At 39.9% G+C, this 23,780-nt stretch overlaps 1 protein-coding gene across 1 annotated transcript in view; it reads left to right on the forward strand.

Annotated features, from left to right (window-relative positions):
* The window catches only part of FBLN7 (fibulin 7), a 30,561-nt gene extending 14,874 nt beyond the window's left edge, over positions 1 to 15,687 (forward strand). The window contains exons 5-8 of the mRNA XM_063302231.1: positions 832 to 969; positions 6,322 to 6,459; positions 10,399 to 10,537; positions 13,920 to 15,687. Coding sequence (XP_063158301.1) covers positions 832 to 969; positions 6,322 to 6,459; positions 10,399 to 10,537; positions 13,920 to 14,292 — 788 coding nt within the window. The 3' untranslated portion in view covers positions 14,293 to 15,687. The remainder of the gene's footprint in view (positions 1 to 831; positions 970 to 6,321; positions 6,460 to 10,398; positions 10,538 to 13,919) is intronic.
* The last annotated feature ends 8,093 nt before the right edge of the window (positions 15,688 to 23,780 follow it).

Here is a 23,780-nt window from a genome sequence, read left to right on the forward strand (position 1 = left end):
CCGAGGTAGGTTGATGTGAGAATGACTGGCCCAAATTCTCCCAGCAAGTTTCCATCGTGGTCTCCCCAGTGCTAGTCCAACACCACACTGGACCCAATTCTCAGGTTTCCTTTTTTTAAAATTAATTTTTATTGAAGAATTTTACACAATAATAAAAGTAGTACAAATTTAAGAAAGAGAAAAAGAATAAAGAAAATGGTGAATAGATAAAGGGAAAAGAAAGAAAGAAAAGTATAAAGAAGCAGCTTCCGATCTTCTTTATAGCAGTTACAAATAAATTTGTCAACTATCCATCCTCGTTAAGGTTACATCATAATTCCCTTCTTCCCCTATTTCACCCTTTCTAATCATCAAATCCATAAATCACCAGTTTGTTTGTTTGTTTTCGTTTTCAGCAAAAAGTCCATAATGGGTTTCCAGTTGCTAATAAATATACTTATTGACTCTTCCCTAATCAGACAAGTCTGTTTTGCCATCTCTGCTAGTTCTGTCATCTTCACCAACCATTCCTCCATTGCGGGTATTTCAGAATCTTTCCATCTTTGTGCATATAATAGTCTCACTGCAGTTACCATGTACAAAAACAATCTTCCACAAGTCTTTTCTAGTTGACTATCCATAAACCCCAACAAGAAAAATTCAGGTTTCAGCTGTATGTTAATCTTTAAAATTCTTTGTATCTCTGTATGTATTTGGACCCAGAATTCCAATTCTCAGGTTTCCAAAAAAGAAAGGCTTGGTCTTGCTCTGACTTCTTTGTCGTCATAGTTAGGACCACTAAATATCCTAGTCAGATGTTCTAGAGGTAATTTCTTCCTTCTTGTCTTGTAGTACCCCCAGCATGGAGCGTAACAAATGACCCAGCTTTCAGTCGCAAGCCACGCTGTGCCCAGTTAGACCGAATGCAACACTGCAGCTGTGAAGCAGGCTTCCATATGAGCGGCACTGCAGAAAACAGCATTTGCCAGGGTAAGAGATCGTTTGAACGATACATCTGAACAGGCAAAGTGATGAGCTGCCTCTTCTTCCAGATCAGTTTTAACTCCAGTTTCAACATCAAAATGTGGTATTGGTGGCACCAGTATTTCATCTCTGTATTTCACACTTTGACCAGGAAACCAATATCATGAATGCTAATACTACTTTTATTATACGGTTCCAGTAACAAAATCTTGCAAGTCTGACTGCGTCTCTCCCCTCCCTGCCTTTACATTCCAGAGGACTAGGGAGGGTCAATTCTGAGACTCTTTCTTCACTCTCATTCCTGATTTGGACTCAGCTTTCTCTTATCAGGCTCTTGTCTAGGCTGTGGCTCTTCCTCCTGTCTCTCAAGGTTATTCTCACAGCCCATTACTTCAAGCCATCTTGCTTATGGTTTCCCAGAATATGGTATCTACCTCAGTCCTAGCAATAATATATGAATGTTTTAGATAGACAGATAGCTGGGACTACCAGATCTGGGCTACAAAAATCCAGGCAACCACCAGGTGACAGTAAAGAGTTAGAGTTGTCTCTATTTCTATGCTGCTGTCTTGTGGTCCTCTGCCATGTTACAGCCCTGGTCTGGTATCCCTAATTTAGCTATCATGACTATTTATAAATAATGTTACAAATACAACTATACCCAACCTTTCAGTTTATCCCAACATTCAAGGTAGTTTACAATAAAAAAAATGCAGAGTATAAAACACAACAACATTAATACAATTAAAATCAAAACTAGAATTAAAATCAATATTAAAATAGCTAAATGTTTGATAAAAGAGTATCTTTTTAGCAGAAACAGGGAGCCAAACATACTTCCTCAGGGAGCCCTTTTGCATAGCCTGGGAGCCATACAGGAAAAGCCCCTTCCCATCTACTGAGTAGACTAGCTTCTGGAAGGAGGAGCATCTTCAGAAGGGCCTCGACTGCTGGTCTGAGTTATTGGACAAGTTTGTAGCAAGCAAGGTGGCCCTGTAGATAATCAGGCCCTAAGTTATTTTGGATTTTAAGGGACAATACCAGCACCTTAAAATGAGATCCAAACTCTATGAGTAGCCAGTGCAGATCTTTTAATACAGGCAGTTATATTATCCTTGTATCGTGCACTGGCCAAAAGCCTGCTACTTTCAAGAGTAACCTCATATAAAGCCCATTGCAGTAGTCAAGTTAAGTGTGGATAGCTGTCAGTAAGTCCAGCCACCTTAAGAAAGGTCAAATTGGTTGCACTGTCCTTAACTGTGTGAAGACACTGCTCATCACTCCCCCTCTCTACCTGCAATTCCAGTGACAGTGGAAGGTCAAAGACATTCCCAAACTGCAAATCTGCTCTTTCTGTGGAGCACAACCTCATCCAGAACATATTGCACCTTAGCCCCTAAATCCAGATTTCATCTTATCAATGGCACCTTTGTCTTGTCTGGATTTAATGTCAGTCTTTTCTTCCTCATCCAGTCTATTATCAAGATTAGGCAGCATGCAGAGGTCTTCACTGCTTCCTTGGAATTAGAAGGTAGGAGCAATAAGGCTGGATGTCATCAGGATACTTACAGCATCCCACTCCAAAGCTCCAAATGACCACCCCCATTAGTATCATGTAGATCTTAAACTGCATTGGAGACAAGATAGAACCATGAGGAATACTATAGGTAAATGAATGACTTACATGCTGAACTATAGTCTTCCAGCACTATATTCTACGCGCATCCCAGCTAGAAAGACCAGAAGTAATGCAAAACAGTGTCCCCAAGGTCCAGCTCTGCCAGATGGCCTAGAAGGATACCATGCTTGATGGTATCAAAAACCACCAAGGGACCCAAAAGAATCAGCTGTACCACATTCCCTCCATCTAGTGTCCAGTATAGATTATCTACCAAGGTAACCCAAATAGTCTCAATATCAAATTCCAGATGAAACCTCAATAGAAATGGGTCCAGAAAATCAGGTGATGCATCACCACTTTCTCGATCATCCAAAAACATTTACAGGAACAAGTCTCATACTCAAGAATGTATAAAATCTTGCTGTCATGTGAAAATATAATTCACATGAGCTTAATGCAAGTTCAGCAATTGCTTCCCTCCCAACCCAGATCAATGATTGTCAAACAAAAGCAAGGACTGTTTTAATATGACCTTTTGTTCTGAATTAAGTGAGAGTGTGAATTGGGAATGAGAAAACATCTCACAATTTGAATTTGCAAACAGAGCCTACCTGACAATTTGTCAAAAGTATTCTGGTCAGTGAGCTAGAGCCAGAAATCCTGAAGAGTGAGGTTGAATGGGCCTTAAGAAGCATTGCTAATAACAAGGCAGCAGGAGACGACGGCATCCCAGCTGAACTGTTCAAAATCTTGCGAGATGATGCTGTCAAGGTAATGCATGCTATATGCCAGCAAATTTGGAAAACACAAGAATGACCATCAGATTGGAAAAAATCACCTTATATCCCCATACCAAAAAAGGGAAACACTAAAGAATGTTCAAACTATCGAACAGTGGCACTCATTTCACATGCCAGTAAGGTAATGCTCAAGATCCTGCAAGGTAGACTTCAGCAATTCATGGAGTGAGAATTGCCAGATGTACAAGCTGGGTTTAGAAAAGGCAGAGGAACTAGGGACCAAATTGCCAATATCCACTGGATAATGGAAAAAGCCAGGGAGTTTCAGAAAAACATCTATTTCTGTTTTATTGACTATTCTAAAGCCTTTGACTGTGTGGACCATAACAAATTGTGGCATGTTCTTAGTGGTATGGGGATACCAAGTCATCTTGTATGCCTCCTGAAGAATCTGTATAACGACCAAGTAGGAACAGTAAGAACAGACCACGGAACAATGGACCGGTTTAAGATTGGGAAAGGAGTACAGCAGGGCTGTATACTCTCACCCTACCAATTCAACTTGTATGCAGAACACATCATGCGACATGCTGGGCTTGAGGAATCCAAGGCTGGAGTTAAAATTGGTGGAAGAAACATTAACAATCTCAGATATGCAGATGATACCACTTTGATGGCTGAAAGCGAAGAGGAACTGAGGAGCCTTATGATGAAGGTGAAAGAAGAAAGTGCAAAAGCTGGCTTGCAGCTAAACCTCAAAAAAACCAAGATTATGGCAACCAGCTTGATTGATAACTGGCAAATAGAGGGAGAAAATGTAGAAGCAGTGAAAGACTTTGTATTTCTAGGTGCGAAGATTACTGCAGATGCTGACTGCAGTCGGGAAATCAGAAGACGCTTAATCCTTGGGAGAAGAGCAATGACCAATCTCGATAAAATAGTTAAGAGCAGAGACATCACACTGACAACAAAGGTCCGCATAGTTAAAGCAATGGTGTTCCCCGTAGCAACATATGGCTGCGAGAGCTGGACCATAAGAAAGGCTGAGAGAAGGAAGATAGATGCTTTTGAACTGTGGTGTTGGAGGAAAATTCTGAGAGTGCCTTGGACTGCAAGAAGATCAAACCAGTCCATCCTCCAGGAAAGAAAGCCAGACTGCTCACTTGAGGGAATGATATTCAAGGCAAAACTGAAATACTTTGGCCACATAATGAGAAGACAGGACACCCTGGAGAAGATGCTGATGCTAGGGAGAGTGGAGGGCAAAAGGAAGAGGGGCCGACCAAGGGCAAGGTGGATGGATGATATTCTAGAGGTGACGGACTCGTCCCTGGGGGAGCTGGGGGTGTTGACGACCGACAGGAAGCTCTGGCGTGGGCTGGTCCATGAAGTCACGAAGAGTCAGAAGCGACTAAACGAATAAACAACAATTCTGGGCAATGACATCTGCAGCCAATTGTATCTTGCGCTGGCCAAAAGCCTGCTAGAATCTGCCTGCCAGAATCTGTACTGGCACTGGCTTCTGAGAGACAGAAATTTAACAATTGTCTCTCAGAAGCCAGTACAAGCTGGTCCTAGCATACCACTGCCTATGACCCAATAAGCCAAGCATAGCCCATCTATGAAAGACAGCTAAATCTGTAGTCAATCTTTGCTGCTTGCCATGGGTTTGAGAATCAGGGGGAGTGAGTTATCACCAAAATGACAACAGGCATGTGATTACATCATCACACGAATGTCATCATTACACACATGCATTACACACATGCATCCTTTGCATGATGACATAATCACATTCATGTCATCATTTACTTGTCCTTGCTTCTCCTTGCAGATGCCCATAATCCTGGGCATCCAGATAATAAATTCACATCTCCTACTTAATCTCCTACTTAAATCTCCTACTTAATCCAATGCCTCTCTGGCCGAAGTCAGTACAGTAACGTAAGTCTTCCATGATTGACAGACAGCTCATAAGCTCCTTATTGTGGGCCCCCGAACATCCTAAAATTATGCTGCAAAAATTTGGTGGTGAATCACAGAATAAAAGGCTTAGTTTTCTACTGTTTTCCCACAAAAGAACAAATGAAATTGATGCAATAATCTATCCCAACTATCTTAATTTTTAAAAAACCTAATCCCATAAAACTGATTGTTAAAGGGTGTGAAATTTGGGCTCTTTTGTCTCCAGCAATGCTCTTCAATCAAAGTTTGAAGCTCCACAAAACATTATTTTCTAAAAAGGCAGCTCCCAGCTATAAAAAGGTTGCCTGTCCTGAACCATGCTGGATGGTGTACCAAGCCGGGATGCCTGGAGCTGCAGATGCACACCAGCCATCCTAGGGTGGGGCCGGCAGCCGGAGCAGCTTGCTGGGTTTTCAAGGCATCCTCAAGCCTTGAAAGTTTTTATGCTTTTTTCCATGGTTTGAGAGTTTGTCCCAACAGACTAACATTCAGGGGCCTGCTGTGTGCATTCCTGCCCCTTCTAGTTTCTACAAGTATGGAACAAAGTGTTATTATTTGGTTACTTCAAGTTTGTACCTGGTCATATTCAATCCTGCTTTTTTTCTTTTTGCACATTTTTCTTCCCAGCTCCAGCTTTCAGTGAGTGGTGGCACAAGCAAATACTCCTTTAAAAAACTCAAGGTTTACAGACACAACATGTCATTGGGATTGTTAACATTGGGGCCTTGTTGCTTCCACAATTTCCATCTTTACTCAGTTTTGCTTTAATGTTTAAAAGCAATAGCTAAATCACAGCTTCACTTACCTCCCCTCCCCTCCCCACAAATGCACACACACACAAGAGAAATCCAAGAACCATTTTTTAAAAACCAGTCCACACTGTACATGTATTTAGAGCAATATAAATTCCATAACTTTTGATATCAGTAGCAGTTATATTCCAGAAACACTTCTCATTCCCCTTGCTAGCCCAGCCATGCAAGGAAGTATTTTGTTCCTGCAGGAATGTCATGTCAGTTTCTTTCCTGGCAGATGTGAACGAATGTGAAATTTACAAGCTGGAAGGAGCCCCTAGTCTTTGTATGCATGCTTGCGTCAACACTCCTGGCTCATACCACTGCTCCTGCCCCCCCGGATACAGGCTCTTCAGTGATGGGAAAAGCTGTGAAGGTGACAGAGCTTTCTTTTTACTTAGCATAGAACAGACAGCATTTTACAGAATCTAAATAACTTTTCTTCCTGGGTGTAGACTTCATGCAACATTTCATGCCACAGAGAACTTGAAATGTGTGTGCTAGGATTTGCAGACTTAGAAGCTTATCATCATTGCTTTATTTTGCTTTGGCTTAGAATGTTGTATGACTTCAACTACAGTGGCTTGCAAATCATGCTTTATAGTTTAGCATATCATAAGACCCAAGCTAATAATGGCTTGTTGAACAAATCCTAATTAAAACAAACTTGATGTATTTCAGTGCTGGATCCATTTTATGCTTAGTTAAAATGCTAACAGTCTGGGCACCGGATTTCCCACAGATGAGACTGTTTTTGGCTATCATTTATGATGCAGCCTAATGTGAAATACTAGCTGTGAATGCTGACAGAAGGATTCCCCCAAACAAAATGTTCATGTAATGCCATTCAGGTATGTGGGAAGGGATGGAGGTGAAGTGCCAAGAGCTGCCTCAGCCTGAATAAGCACATTGCACCATGAAGTGTGTGCTTAAATGAGCCTTAGAAGAAGAATGGCCTGAATTTAATCAGCTGTAAGTTCTGACCAATCGCTTGAGAAAACCATTTAAATTTATATCCACCTTTCCTTTGTCAAGCATTTCTAGAGCAGGAGCAAAATGCACTGAGAGGAAACACAAATGGACACAGATTGCTAAAAACTGAATTGTGATACAATAACTTTTCTGGCACAGAACTGCCTTCAGCTTATGGCAAAATAGGGTTAGCTAAGAGATCAGTAAAATGACCTACAGGGTAGAAAAAGTGAAGAGGGAAAATTTTGTCCCCTTTTATCGTAATATTGTACAAGTGCTTGAAATCATCTCATGAAATTGTACAATAAAAGATTCAGGAGGGATAAAGGAAATACATATATACATACAAAACAGTTACATGAAGACATTCTCTGCCATAAATTTGGGGTTTAATATGTTACTTGAGTAACAGAAGCTATACACATCTGAATACCACTTTCTGGATAACATGAAAAGGAAAGTGTTCCTGTGCTCAGGCTGGCTATTGTGTGAACCAAATGCCGGACTGGCTCTTCTTGTATTCACTCTCTTATGCATGGAAGATCATCCCATGGTATCATCATCACTATATTTACATTTTGCGTACATACTATACATACTGTAAGATCCGACTGTCTCAATTTACGCTTTTTCCTGTGTGCACATATGCATACAAGTATACTAAGATTGTGCATGCTTTGAAAATGGATCAAGAAGTGCTTCAGACTTCATACCAAGGGAGACTGTGGTGGGTTAAAAAAGTCAAGATGGCATCTGTGACCACACAAAGACCCACCCTTTTTTCACATACATCACATACAGTATGTGACATATGTAAAAAGTGGCCAGGCTACCATCTTGACTTTTTTGATCCGTCCTGCAGATGCCCGTGCCCAACACAAGTGTGAATGTAGCACCTTTCTGTTCTTTATTAAAGGAGTCTAACATTTTTCAGGCTTCTGCATGAGACTAAAAACAACAACAACAACGACACTCTTCTATACCAATTCTAAGGAATTCACTTGTTAAACTGAATGTGACTTTTAAGGCAGCCTTTTGTTCAAGCTTGCACAGAACCCTGAACAAAGTTGCAAGGTCCAAATGACTTTATCTGAATAATTTCTGAAATATTCACAGCCTACATTCATGCATGCACATGTGCATGCAATTTTTTGTTGCAGATACCTTATTGGAAATAGTTAGTGCTAAGGAAATGGTGGATTAAATAAATAAAGAAGATTTTTTAAATGTTAGGTGACTACTCTAGAAAATAAGTCTGGTCAAGAAAATAGATTGCAAGCCTCAGGTTGGTATCTGTGGACACTGGTGTACCTCCACATTGCACTCTTAGCTTCTACCTCATCTGAGTAGTTGTACAAGTTATTTTAATTTTAAACCCCATTAAAGAGGAAGCTGGTCTGCTGTAGCGCAAAGCACAGCCTCCAGCACCATCTCTATTTTCAAGAATGCCTTGAATCTACAGCCATTCTCAAAAAACAAAATGGTGGATGCTCACAGCATGGTGAGATGGAACAATATTCATTTCCCCCCCAAAAATACAAATGTTTGCTGACATGATAAAGAATAACCTGGTAGTTATGGGGCCCACTTTTCTCCCCCATACCTAAGTGCTTTGTGGTTGGCCACATCCACCCTGGGCAGCCATCTTCTGAATTGGCAAGCCTCCCAAGGGCATCCACAGGGGGGACAAAAAAGCCAATTAGGCAGCTATGACTATTAAATCAAAACCCCACCCACTTTTTGTATGTGTGACATATATAAAAAAGGAGCAGGGATTCAATCACACAATCACTGCTGCCATCTTGATATTTTTGACCTGAGGATGCCCCTAAGCCACCATCCCCCCCCCCTAACCCACATGGCAACCATTTCAGAAGAGTCCCTACAAATACACTCTTAAAAGTCCAAATGTGTTTGCCAGCTTTAAAATTTGGGACTCTCTGCTGTAATAGGCTAATAAGGAAGCAATCTCATATAAACCCCACCCCCCATCCGCGTTGCCTCCTGTTGCATTTTTCCATCACTTAAAGTTATTGTTATTTCTTAGAAAACCACATATTCCTTATGTAATGCTAAAATGTTTTAGCCTCATTATAGAACAGAAGTGCACATCCTAATGCAATTGGTCTGCATTTGGCTCCTAAAATCTTAGGTGTAGCCCAACAGACATCCAAAGGTTGTTTAAATTAGAAGGAACAAATAGTATTAAATGAATAATTGATGAGGAATCCTATTAGTTACAATGAATTTAGTTTTAATCTTGGCCCCACCAACTTTTCTAGGATTGCAGCCCCTGGCACCCTAGGAAAGATCCAATCACTTGTTTCATGCAGTGCCCATCCTCACTGACTCAACCACCATTCATAACATCAGATTATATCCTGGATTCAGATGAACTTTGCTGGCTATTTTAAAATGAATTATCTAAACATTTGCATTCATTCACTGATTGACTTTACAACCAGCATGTGGAAGCTACATCTACATGAAACCAATTCTGTCTGTGGCAATTGCTCCACATAGTGGTTGAGAAGGGCTGCCCAGACGGATTACTGTCATGGTGGGGGAGAGTTTCCAGTGATATGATTCCTTTGACACTATTAGGAACCAAAATCTGGTGGTTTTGAGATTCTATCTGGCAAATGGTCCTGCAATATATAGCTGGCATATGGAACAGCCATCAAACAGATGTTCCTTCAATCTCCTCTCCCCTCCCCGCTTCTTTTGTGAACAACACTCTTTGTACATATTTTGAGAAATGAAAACAAGAGTCAGAGAAAGCCAGTTACTTTGATGATATGCAGCACAGTTCAGTAAAAGACCTCAGGAGTTGAACGCGTAGAGGAAGAGTCTGTGTGGAGCCTCTCCCCTTCAACTACAGTGAATCCACGCATACATGTGCATACCAGATTCCTCTCTTGAAAAGTAGCTGCTCTACAGGCACTGGGGGCTGCTTGAAGGCTCTGCTCCAGAGAATTTGCTGTCTAACGCTCTGTACTGGGGAGAAGAGAGGAGGTTAGCAGTTTGTCCTTTCACTCAGAACATGCCCCTCTTTAGGTCTGGGGATGGCAGCAAATTCCCAGTTTAACAGCATGGTCCAGTAGCAGGTCACATGCTTTGCATCCAAAAAGTCTCAGGCTTCATCCTTGGCAGCTCCAAATAGGACAGCGGAAGCATCCTGCGTGGAACCCAGCCTGTCCGTGTGGACCATACTGAAATTGACAGACCATTAATTTGACTCTGTATAAGGCAGCTACTCTGTTTCTGTTTGAGTTGACTATCTGCCAACACCAAAGGTGCTGAATCCGTTCCTCTGTCACTCACTCTTCTGTTGGTCTTGCAGATATAGATGAATGTGCACTCTCATTGCACAGCTGCCCTAGGGGAACAACATGCATTAACACAGGAGGAAGCTTTCAGTGTGTCAAGCCAGAGTGCCCCAAGACTGATGGAAATGTCAGCTATGTGAAAACATCACCATTGTAAGTATAAAGAGAAATGAGATTTCCCCAACATGGTGCCCTTCAGATGAGTTAGATTACAACTCCAATTGTTCCTAGTCTCTGGCAGGCAGTATGTGGAAAAAGCTGCTTCCACAACAGAAATCTGCATTAAGCCATGCTTTTTTTTTAAGTGTATATTTTCTGTAAAAAGTGGCTACCATTATAAAAATACAACAATCTTATGCCCTCCCCCAGTTAATTAATTCAAAATACCATTATTAAATAGTGGCTTTGGTGGCTAACCACTTGAAGCTTCTCTATTGGTTGATTCCTCACTGAAGATTTAGCATGAAACTGGCATCATTTATAATTTTCAATGTGATTTCACTATGCCATGGTTGGCTTCGTGGGGTAAAGCAGATAGGAATCACAACCAGATGAGCTAATTCTACTTTATTGTAAAGCTGCATTGACAGAATCTTGCAGGTCTGAAAGTACATTTCTCCCCGCACCCCCCCCCCATCTCCTTTACAGCCCAAGAAACTAGGGAGGGTCTCTTCTGAGCTTCTTGCCCTACCCGCTGTCTAGCTGCGGGCTATGCTGTCTCTTATCTGACCGTTCCCTTGGCAGCATCTCTTTGCCCAGTCTCCCAAGGTCTTCTCCACATACCATTACAGTCGTAGGTGTGTAACTTTGGGGTCTGTAGGTATATTTGGCATTTTTAAAGTGTCACATAGTAGCTCTCATGCATATGCATATAATAACAAAAAGTTACTATTTATCCCACTTTTTAAAGATATGATTTGATTTCACGTTCAGCAGTTCTTCTGAGATTTGTCAGGGCTACAGTTCCTTGAATTAGAAGCTTCCTTCTAATTCATTTCTTTTGAAGTAGCTCATTAGAGGCGTTTTCTTTGCTCGTTATTCTCCTTTCATGTTCCAAGGAAAGAAACATTTCAATTAGTAATTATGAATTAAAAATGAAATGAAATGAAATGAAACAAAAGCTGTCACAATTTTAAATAGGGTTTTGGTTGGGACATTAAATAAGAGATAAATAATTAAAGTAGCCACTTCCCCAGTATCACACAAACATACACAACACACTCAGAGCTATCAATTAGTTGAAATTCAGGAATATGGCACTCACAAGTGAACAGCTAATAATTATTCAGCCATTTTAAAAGAAAGTAGAAAGAAAGAATGCATGGCTGGATCTCCACGCACTGCATCCCTGTATGGACATTCATTTCATCACCTGCCACACTATGATGATCCCACATTGTCAGCTGGATTCTTTAGTAACTGAAGAGATAAGGAGGAAATCATCACTAGTCAGAAAATCCACAGTGATTGTGGATTCCGAAATGCCTTGTGAAACTGAAATCAAAATGAATAACTTGACAGTTAAGCTGTTTGATCATTGACCAGAAAACTTTATAACTTGTATCTCGGATTATTCAATATAAATAGTTTCCCTCCAGTCAGTAAGATTACTTGTTGTATTTTCTTTGATACATGGCCAAAACATATCATGCCTTGTCAGCCTAGCCATGTGGAGAAAATGCAGCTTTAAACTAAGACAACATTCTGGGTACAATCCAGCCAATGCGAAGTACCTTTAAGCCTCATTGATTTTGGTGGGAGAGCTAATCTTACGATTAAACTTCTTACTTTGGAATCAGTTGGGTTTAAAATGACTTAATTTTCCTCTTTAACTTTAATATGTCTGGATAAATAATTACTGTCTCAGGAATTCTGCGTTATGAGGCCAGAAATGTAATTGGTAATATAACAAGAGTTCAAATTACATGTAATATTGTGGAGGTTTTATTAGATTATTTCAGACCATTTTACTCTGATCTACTGAAGGAAATCCATGTTTAGATGGTGCCAGAGAAGAGGGCAAAAGATAGGGAGATGTGTAGCACCACAGCAGCCATACTTTATGGAATGACTGCACAAAAGGGGGTATTAGAGAGAATTTCTCTATCTCCATTGCTGTATTCTTGGTGAATTTGGACAGCTTCCTAATTCTAAATAGAAAATAGAAAATATTTGAAAGAAACACCATACTTGTGTTTCTTTCAGATAAATACAAAAATTTGTCCAGCCACTGGTACCCATGGGTCCTTGAAGGAAAGGCACAATCATATGTTCAAATCTTACCCAAATGTATGCTATCCTTTTTATGCCTACCTCAATATTTTATTCTGGTACTGCTGCCACTCCACAGATGGAAATAATTTTTCACATATAAATTCCTTTGCTGGATTGGAAACCTTGTAAACAAAGTCTGCTTTTATGCATGCTAATCCAAAGATACAACATCTGGCACAAGTATATTCCCTATTTGCAAAGATCCATATAAAGACAACTGCATTTCTGTTTTGGTAATATGGGGGGAACATTATCCCCATTTGTTATTTCTAATGACTAGCTAAATGCAATGCCCAGTTACAATAAGACCTTTGACACATCCATCTATTATGCAACTTTCTGCTCCCCATATGTAACTCTAAAGGAATGTGGAAGCTCTCAAGTGCTACAGAACTCACCATCAAACAAAGTTATGTGAAAAGGAGGGGAGAAGGGAAGAAGCAGAACAAGTTTAAACAACTATTTTAATTATTTAACTTTCCTGCTTCTTTTCTATTCCTCAGTTTTTATGTCCATTTGTACCGCTGAGCTGCTGAGCTTGCTGATCGGAAGGTCAGCGGTTCAAATCCGCGTGATGGGGTGAGCTCCCGTTGCTAGTCCCAGCTCCTGCCAACCTAGCAGGTTGAAAACATGCAAATGTGAGTAGATTAATAGGTACCGCTTCGGCGGGCAGGTAACGGCGTTCCGTGTAGTCATGCCGGCCACATGACCACGGAAGGGTCTACAGACAAACGCCGGCTCTTCGGCTTGAAACGGAGATGAGCACTGCCCCCTAGAGTCGGACACGACTGGACTTAATGTCAAGGGAAACCTTTACCTTTACCTAATAAAGGTATAAGAGAGCTAGTTTGGTGTAGTGGTTAAGGCACTGGACTAGAAACCAGGAGACCCTGAGTTCTAGTTCTGCCTTAGGTACAAAGCCAGCTGGGTGACCTTGGGCTGGTCATTCAATCTCAGGCCTAGGAAGGAGGCAATGGCAAACCACTTCCAAAATCTTGCCAAGAAAACTGCAGGGATGTGTCCAGGCAATCACCAGGAATCAAAACTGACTCCAAGGAACCAAAATAATAATAATAAAGGCATTATCAAATTATGCATTTTGGATATTTCTTCTTCTTAACCAATATGGCTTAAAAAAAATTGTAGAAGTACAGTATCTAATTAGCCTCAAAGAATAAATGGAAATAAAATTGTTGGATTCTCTGTTTCTTTCCAGGGATCTAAACCTTGTTGTTGTTGTTGACTTTTCTTTCCTTCGTAGTCAATGCGAACGGAACCCATGTCCCATGGACAGCAGATTATGCCATCAAGCCCCCAAGACAATTTCCTTCCATTATCTCCCTCTGCCATCCAACCTCATCACTCCCACTCCTCTCTTCCGCATGGCAACTGCCTCGGCCCCTGGACGACCTGGTCCTGACAGTTTGCGGTTTGGGATTATAGGAGGAAACAGCCGAGGACATTTTGTGATGCAACGCTCAGACAGGCAGACGGGAGAACTCCTGCTGGTGCAAAGGCTACAAGGGCCTCAGACCATAATAGTTGAGGTTGAGATGTCCGAGTACCTGGACCGCACCTTCCAAGCTAAGCATGTTTCCAAAATTACCATCTTTGTGTCAGTTTATGAGTTTTAAGGAAGTTGGTTCAGCATGGGAGGAAAACAAAGTATTTCCAGGCTTTTCATCAGGAACCATTTCTTTTGTTTAACCATTGGCTCCCATGCCACAGTCTCCAGAACCAAGAATGACATCAAGCATGGCTTGGCTTTCTGGGCCCTCACCTGCATTAATATCAGCCACTTCTTCTCAGCACTGCTGGCATGTAGCCTTTCTGCTTCTATTCTAACACATCTTTAGATGGCCTGAACTCCTTGGAGGAAGGGGAGAAGAGCAATACAACTTAGTACCAATTATTGTTGCTTCAGCCACACTCTGTAGCCCATCTTGCTTCGACCCGCCCTTTGTCAGCCAACACAGCATGTTGCACATGTAGACAGCCTGTCCTTAATAAGGCTACCTGCATCCCAGGAGACTTCAATAAAGGGGAATACATGATCCCTCCCCAGACAATGTGCATATTATTACTGTAAGAGATGTCATTCTTATTTTGTAACATTGCTGTATAGTGTTAAGTGTGGACTGGCCTCAGAAAACAGATGCCTATCAATGGAATGAGTATTGACTTGGAGGTAAAGCTGAATTTTATCAGACTTCTTTCCTAATAAATGCATGTTGGACTATACCAGTATTTCTCAACCTTGGCAACTTTAAGATGTCTGGACTTCAACTCCCAGAATTCCGCAGCCAGCATGTTGCCAAGAAAACTGCAGGGATGGGCCAGTTGAAGTCGAAGTCCGGACATCTTAAAGTTGCAAAGATTGAGAAATACTGGACTAGACTCCACATTTCTCTAACAGAAGTATTGTACTTCAGGCCCATAAAGCTTCAAAGAAGCAAACACTTGCCGCAAATTCAGTACTTCAGAACTCAAATTGAATGTTTCCTTTTCTGTCTCTGAAGTACAACTTTCAGCAAGGCTGTGAAGAAACCAGTTTTTCAGCCTGCATGATATATACTTCATTTAATACCATATAATACTATAGCATCACCAAAATTAGTATTTTTTTCACAGTACTCTTTTGTAATCTAGAAACATGAATTTAGCATGAGTTTGGAAAATACTTTTACTTTTGTTTGTTAGCCAAAAAAATTAGCAGTATAAGAATGTGTGTGTGACTCCCCCAGTAATTTGTTTCTGCGCCATTATAATGAAAATATTATTTTCAAATATTTTATTTGGGCAAAGAAATGTAGGGGAAAACGCACTTATTTAACACATCTTTATATTTTTCAATGAATTTTAGATGTTCTTTTTTTATCTTTAGATATACCTCTTGGAACTTGATCATAGAAATGGAGATTTAATAAACAAATCTGTCTATTCGCTCAAATTTGTGTTGTTTATTTAGTCTCCAGGCTGGCTTTTCTCTTGCATAAATAAATAAAAAAGACTCTCCATAACTACCAAAACCAATTTCAGTAAATTTTTAGAAGTGTGTCTCTCATAGTGTTCCACATTTATCAAACACCAACTTCTAGGACGATTTTCCATCCAGACTGTTGTCCATATAGGAGATCAGGGGGTAGAGTTAACATTGTTGTTCCCATAGGGAATTTTAGGCTCTGAGTGGCTTTTAGTTTAAATTTCTGATTGGCTGGGAGTACCTATCTACATTTTTTCACAAGTCAGCTGAGATGGACTGAGAATAAAGTTTAACTCTAAACAAGCAGTTAGTTGCTCAGATAGAAGAGTCAATGGGACCCTTGCTGGCTCCATGATTGGTGCTGGACTCCAGGCTGCACTATCATCCTTTGTCCACCTGCACTGTTGATGCCCCAGAGTGAGAAAACTCAGAAGTAGTTCCCCATAGCTGTGAAATGTGAGAGATGTCTGGACCTGTTTGTCAGAATTGCCCGTTTGCGATCACTGACATTTTAATAACTGTGACAGGTCACCAGATGATTCCTGTTGCCTAGAGTTATTAGATAATCTTTCTTTTGTCGTTGGCTGTTGTTTCTCTTATTTCCTGCTGCAGGTTTTTTAATGGAACATTTCTGGTTCTAACTTAAAATAATGGGTACCCTGCTCTTATTTCAAACTACCAAGCCTCCCTCTCCCCAAAAATCCCACTTACACAATCCTGTCTAGCCATCAATCCCTATTAAAATAACATGATGAAAATCTACAGAAAAAGTTTCTCAGTTGCCTGCCATATAAATATATAATCAGCTTTCAAGTTACAACTGAAATGACAGGCTGCTGAAAATAAAATCACAACAGAGCTACCAGTGCGTACTATATGGGAAAGCAAATCTGGGCCAACAATACCAAAGAGTTATTTTTAAAAAATAAATTGTATCTCAAAACGTTTATGTCACTGAAGTGACTAAGGCATTGGCTAAGAAGCCTAAACTGGTGAAGTCACTGGCCCAGAGGACCAAAGGAAACAAAATGTTCCCGCTGGGATACAGACCTGTCTGTGTAAGCTTCCCACACAACAATGCTTCCCATCACAGTCCACGCCAAATCTTACAAATGGACCATCATTGCTTTCCAAGGGATTGGCTTAAGATGGTGGGCATTTGAAGACTTACTAGCTAGCTAATTTCCTACTACAAGTCAAATCCTAATACAATACGTTTGTGTGTGTGTGTGTGTGTGTGTGTCTCAAAAAGGCAGACATAGAAGTGCAAAGTGAGTTGCCCCTGCATGTGTGTGGCCATGAAATGAGGATTCAGTAGAGAACTCATACATACATCCTTGAACACAAAGATCTACTTCTGCTCCTCACACCACTGAAAGGCAGAGGTCCCAAGCCACCTCTGTCCAAAACGCTCCATGTTGTCACATCCTAATCCTACTGCCTGCTTTGTTAGTGCCTACTGCCACCACCTGGTATCCATCTTGTAGGACTCTCACAATCTGTGCTACCTTTCTGGTGATTAAAAAATCAAAATGCATAAGTTGAAATTATTTATGAAGTGTTACTTCCTGACTGTACAGCATAGAGGAATTGTGGCTAGAAGATTCAGCCCTCATTCTCCCATCCCCAACAACCTTGGGAGATACACCAATCCCACAGGAGATAAACAAAACAAAATAAAATGAAGCATTTAAAAATGATGACATGTAAAACATCTTTTCTAACTTTAATTGTGAAAATGCAAACATTCAGTGTGGAAGAAGATAAATTACAGAACTGATCAGATCACAGTCACACATCACCTTACAAACTGGTTAAAAGATAAAGCTAAAGAGGAAATTACAAAAGAAAATACCACATTATGGACAGACCACCAGGCGCTGGTCTGCTACAAATACTTTCTTCAAGAATCTCGGAGAAACTTCTGGTGAGGTTTCAAGTTTAAAGTTACAAGTTTCAAGGTTTAAAGTTACACATTACAAGAAAGAGAGATGTATCTTTATGAGCATAGCCTGAGATTTGACTGAGAACTGAGATTAAACACACAGCTCTATAATTGATTCAGAAACATAAAGAACCTGGGATTTAGCACAACACAGCAGACAGAGATGAAAAAGTTAACACAAATTCCTGGCCATGTGTCTTATATATTTCTACAAAATAGGAGTCCCCTGAAGCAAATGTTCCTCTGCTTTGATTCCCTGGACTTCTCCAGCTTCTTGAAAATTCTAATATGTTAATCAGAGGCTTCTGATGAGATAGAAGATCCTGCTTTTTACCAGCATCTCCCCATGGGCTTCTGCTGAATTTGACTTTGTTTTAAAACAAGCAAATATTTTCTGTGTTTAGCAGAGGAAGGGAGTGGAGTAGTCTGTACATGATAAAGAACCATATCTCCCTTGTGGAAAAGTGTATTGTCAGTCTACCATTCACAACACAGGTCTTCTGTTTCAAGGGTTCCAATAGCCCTTGAAGACCTTCCCCAAGCTATAGTCCTTCCTCAGCTTCTCTCTTTCTCTCTCTGCCTCCTCACCTTTCTCATAGGGAAAAAAAGTACCTACCTTTCTGGGCCACTAGTGTCTGTTGGTGTCCACTCATGCCAAAGCTGGAGTAGATCCAGCTTTCATTTAGTTGTATACCCATGTTTGCATGATAGCAACATTACTCCGAAGATATTAGTCATGATAAAATCAAGTCCACTCAACCCTAGATATCCCAAATAGACTTGGTTCACACATTGTTCTTGGTCTTCATGTGGTTTGTTGGTTTGGACCAAGCATGTTGTGTAAATCCAACAAACCAAATCAGGTTTATTCAATATACCTTGCTTAAGCAAAACATGATACTTAGGTGAGCTCAAGCCCATTTTTGCAGTCTCCAAAGGCACGAAATATCAGCAAAATTCAGTGACAAATTACAATTTTCAGTGGCATGATTTTGCAAGTATCATTTCGAAATAAGCCCTAAAATAAGTGTTCTAATCCTTTTGATGGTTTATTGCACATAAAGACCTCCAACATTTAAAAAAAGGCAGAAAATTAAGACCCATTTTTCTGGTGAATTCATTACAACATCACCACTTATCCACAACCTTGGAATACTAAAAGTACTTTAAAAATGTTGTTCCCAACTGCAGAAAGTAGCCTGCACTTGGATTAGAGTGAACTGTGAACCCAGCAACTGTCTTAGTCTTGTGAATAGACTTGTTAATTCAAATACATTTTAATCTCCTTCTCCAACTCCTCAGCCATTGTGAAACAGATATACGACTTCCATTTTGAGAAACAAAATCTGAGAATCAGGCAACTACTGTACTTAATATACATTCATTCTCAGAAATAAAGTGTGAAAGAACATGGTATCCTTGGAATTTCAATCCTGAAAGTTTGAGGTTCTTTAAATTAGTGAATTGGTTCCAGTTTACACCTAGGAAGTGTACATATATTTGATGTGTTTTTTTAATATGTAGGTCATATCAGGTATTTATCAAATACTTTATCTTGCCTATCTCCTGTTCTAACATGAGCTATCATGTTAAAACGGAATGCAACCAATGTAAAAGTAGCCTTGGATCAGTGCTCCATTTATGGAACCATACATTTCTTCAAGAAAATTCCACAAGATGTGGTACTGGTAGCCAATGGCTGATTTAAAAAAACAGTTGGACCAATTCATGGAAGTCATGGGGATCAATGGCCATTAGCCTTGACAGCAGTGTGACTGTCTCTGAAGGCCATCTGCTGGGAGACTAGTGGGCTTCCTTGTGCAGTTGGCTGGCCACTGTGAGAACAGACTGTTGGACTAGATGGGCCAGGGCTCTGATCCAGCAGGGAACTGCTTATGGTCTTATTATAATTTACAAAAGAATTCACTTTTCTAGCCATCATGGATCAAAAATCATATCACATGATTCATAGATGTGAAGAATAGGCAGAAAAAATATGTTCCCCAGCCCCAAGCATAAATTTTCCTTAGTTCTTCTTTGTCATCTACCATCTTAAGCCTTTCCAAGATGAACTTTCTAACAAGAAAGGTGGAAACTACATAATGATGCTCAGGGTTGGGAAGCCAAGTCTTATGAGGAACAGTTGAAAGAGATGTATCTGTTTAGTATGAAGAAGAAAAGAATAAATTGTCTTCAAATATCTAAACAACTCTTATTCAGAAAAGGGAACAGATTTGTTTTCTGTCAGTCCAGAGAATAGAAAATGAGCCAATAAACCTTATTTACAAAGAATAAACAATAAAACTGTCATGCAGAATTCCGTTCCATCTGGAAGGACAAAATATTTACATTTAATAATTGCTTCCTTCCTTTTACTGTCTGTTAGATTTTATTGGTGTGTCCCTTTGAGAGGAATTCAAAAGAAGAACAAAAAAGAAAGAATAATAACTTAGTTATGTTTAGACTTTATGACTTTAAAAAGTCAAAATAAACCATTTGTTCTCATTCTTCTGGAATGCTTGCTTACTATTTAGCTTCAGAATGTAATTTCCAAATTCGTCAGCTTATAGCAAAAGGCCATCACAGCAGGGTTCATGCATGGAAAAAATTTTCTATGCCAAATCATTTCATTGCAGGACTCTAGCAATGTATATCCATCACTAAACAATCATCCTTGAGAGAGTTGAGGATTTAGAGAAGCTGAATATGCAACTTTATTTGTCCTCCCCACCCACTTTGTGCATAGGTTACAAGCACTAGGGCTGTGCAGCACTTTGGATGCAATTTCAAAAAGGTGCTTTTAATGCACAAAAGCATGAATGTAGCACTTGTCTGTGACTCTTAAGCAACCATGTCTTTTCCTGAGATTATACAGCGCCTCTTCAGCTGCAACATGAAAATATTTTGCTACTTAAAGAGTTGAAAATAGGTACTGTATGCTCTGATGTATTTTTCTGGGAGTTTTAACCTCCAAAACACTGTTAAACCCTATTGAATATTATATATGGAGGGTTAAGAATAAGATTCTTACATCAAGCACCTGGCCCAAAATTTTCTCCTGGGCAGAAGGATCAAGGATTCCCTTTATGGAGAAATAAAAGTTCAAGATTACGGGCAACATTGTCTGCTGTCTTCTGGCTTCAGAGCAGTAGGATCTCTTAAAGGAAGTGCTCTGTATTGTTGTTTAGTTTCTACAACATGACTTGCCTTTTTGCTATCCTTGGTCCTGAAAACTTGAAAAATGTACATCACTTACAATTGCTGGCTCAGGCAACCCCCTTCTGAGATCAGTCAGATATCTGTATAGACCCATACTTGACCCTGATATTCAACTGGCTTTCTCCTTCAAAGCATGTCCTTCCCAGATTGCTGCTGCCTTTAGTGGGAAAGTGATTAGAAGATGGTACCGATATGCAGATTCTAAAAAACTTGCTGCAGAACAGTCCTTCAAGTCAACAGAGGTCTATCCAAAAGCAAATTCTCTTGCTTGCACCAAAATCATGTACTCCATCTTCTAGCACTTGTTCCTTGATTTAATTATAAGTTGCTGAATTTGGTTAATTTAGGATGCTACCCATATATTACACTATACTTCTTTTTATGGCAGTAATCCTATCCCAATGGTCTGGGGAGAAGTCTCATTGAACTTAAATGGGGTTTATTTCTCACTAGACATATACAGAGTGCATGAAGCATCAGGTTATTACACAATGAGGGCAGCCTTGCTTGAACATCCCTTCACACTCATACAGTTAATTTGGGCAATAGACCTCACTGTATTATTGGCTAGAAGTTTTATGGCTACAGTAGCCTTCCTCACCCAGGAATTCTAGGAACACATTCTAGGGAATTCTAGTCCCAACACATCTGGATGGTGCCAGATTGGGTAAGTTTGGACCATAGCAAAAAAAAAAAAAAAACCAAACCAAAAGTAACTGAAAGTACAGTGCATCTGATGTGTCATCATTAGAGAGAAGGAAGCTAAATATCCAATAAAAGTCCTATCAGAAGCCAACCAAATAAGATTTAATACAGCCAGATCTATAGCATCATTAATACCCATAATTCTGGGTTGGGTTCACACTTTGTGCTAAGTCCTGGCTTAACCAATATTTTTAAAAATAAAATATCACTGGCAAGGGTCATAGAACAGCTATAAACTATGATTTACACAATATAAAAGTCTTTGTGTACACAACACACTAATTCAATATATGTCACTTGTTTGTAACTTAACACAATGTTTGAGGGTCCTGATCTAAAAAGGAAGAACCACAATCAAAAATACTGATAGAGGCAACATATTTCTAAGAAGAAAATATTAGGGACGGAGGTGTAAGCAGCAGAGACTGGAGAGCACAGCATCAAAATTTGAGTTCCAGACTGGGCAGATCATTGCTCAGGCCAAATGATGAAGATTTGTGATTCTTGGGAAACAGAGCTATGCTTGGATTTGAGGAGAACAATACTATCCTTTTTTCTCTTATGCTGCTGTCCTAAACACCTCACTAACAAGTAAACCAAGGGACTCCTGATCCCAATCCAGACAGCACTCAAGAAATGAACAAACGTGCAGGTACAGTACTTTTTTCAGCACAATTCATCAATGCAAGAATCTTCATTGGGTCATATTCTCTTGCAGGAAAACAGACTATTACAAGATTATCAATAACTCTGATTCTCTGCATTCTAGTAATATCACTTTTTCTTCCACTTGAAATGAAAAGGGGAAATTTCTATTGCTTCACAACTGTAGATATTCCATCTTCGAGATAATAAAGAATCCACACAGACTTTCTACATCTTATACTACACAGCAGAAGCTGTTTCAAGGAAAGGGCACTATGGCATTCAGTTGCACACAGAACTCTGCCTTTCATACAATTCCCCCAAGCAGTATATTTAAAGTTGGAAGATCAGAAAGTAGCAGACACATGCTTTTATGTGCATTTTAAAGTTTCATTTTTTCTAATTTGCCAAAAAAAAGTAGTGGTCTTTGGTATGACCACCCCTAATAACTGAAAATGTCTCTCTTTCTTTATATTTATTTAAATAATTTATATGGACACCCATTTCACAGCTGTGACTCTGGGTGGTATACAAAGATTAAAACCCAGCAATTAAAACAATAATCCATGGCGCCCTGGATAAATGACACCTTTCAATCATAAAAACACATGAACAACATGGATAGCCTAACCTCCTGCCCTGAACACCTGGGGAAACAGCCAGGTCTTCAGAGTCTTATGAAAGGCCAATAAGGTCAGTGTCATCTCTGGATCTCCAGGAGATGCTATTCTAGAAGGCAGGCACTGCCACAGAGAAGGCGTTTGATTCAAGCTCCTCCATATCAAAGCAAAATACTAAATTCGCATATTATGCTACACAATAGTTCTTGATTAATCCACTTAACAGTTTTGCTTATGTTTCATACATCAGCCATGATTTATAAACCACTGTAGCAAATCCAAATTTGATATACGCCAAGTACATGCCAACTATATTGTGGCTTAGTGTGATCTGAAAATCTAATCACTATGTGAACCAGCCTGCTGCCCTATAGATGTGTGAGATCCAAAATTCTCAGCAGAGTGCCCATCAAAAAGTAAAGTCTCCTTTCAGTTGGAGTCCTGTTGACTTCATAGCCATACTTAGATATTTTTCTTGGCATGATATGGAAGTGGTTTCTCCTGGTCTCCTTCCAGGATGATTTTTTGACTTTCCAGACTAGCCTACAGCCTTGGTATTCCCTGGAGGCACAGTGTGCCTGTACTGCTTGCATACATTTGGAGTCACAGACCCGATACATTTCTAGTGAACGAATGGGGAAAGCTGGCAATAGAGGTGCATATATTTAGCAAATGTGTTTTTCCCAAGGAACGTTAATAGGCATAGTTTTCCTTTGGACAGAATATTAACATATATTGCTCACAAGATTTCCTGTTTTGCAATTCTTAGTGTCATGTCTATCCCTATGAGCTATCTGTTATAGGCTTTATATTTTATTCTAACTTTCCCCAACTTCAGCTCTCATAATACGTATAACTAAAACCCCAAGAATTCCTCAGTAGCAATTTTGGCCATGCTGGCCAGGAATTCTGAGAGTTGTAGTCCAACACAGTAGAACATCTGGTTGGGAAAGGCTGAAATACACAGTAGTGGGTGAGAAGGGCCAATATATTAACCAGAAAAGG

The sequence above is a fragment of the Candoia aspera genome, chromosome 1, assembly GCF_035149785.1.
Source record: "Candoia aspera isolate rCanAsp1 chromosome 1, rCanAsp1.hap2, whole genome shotgun sequence".
Taxonomy (NCBI): Eukaryota; Metazoa; Chordata; class Lepidosauria; order Squamata; family Boidae; genus Candoia; species Candoia aspera.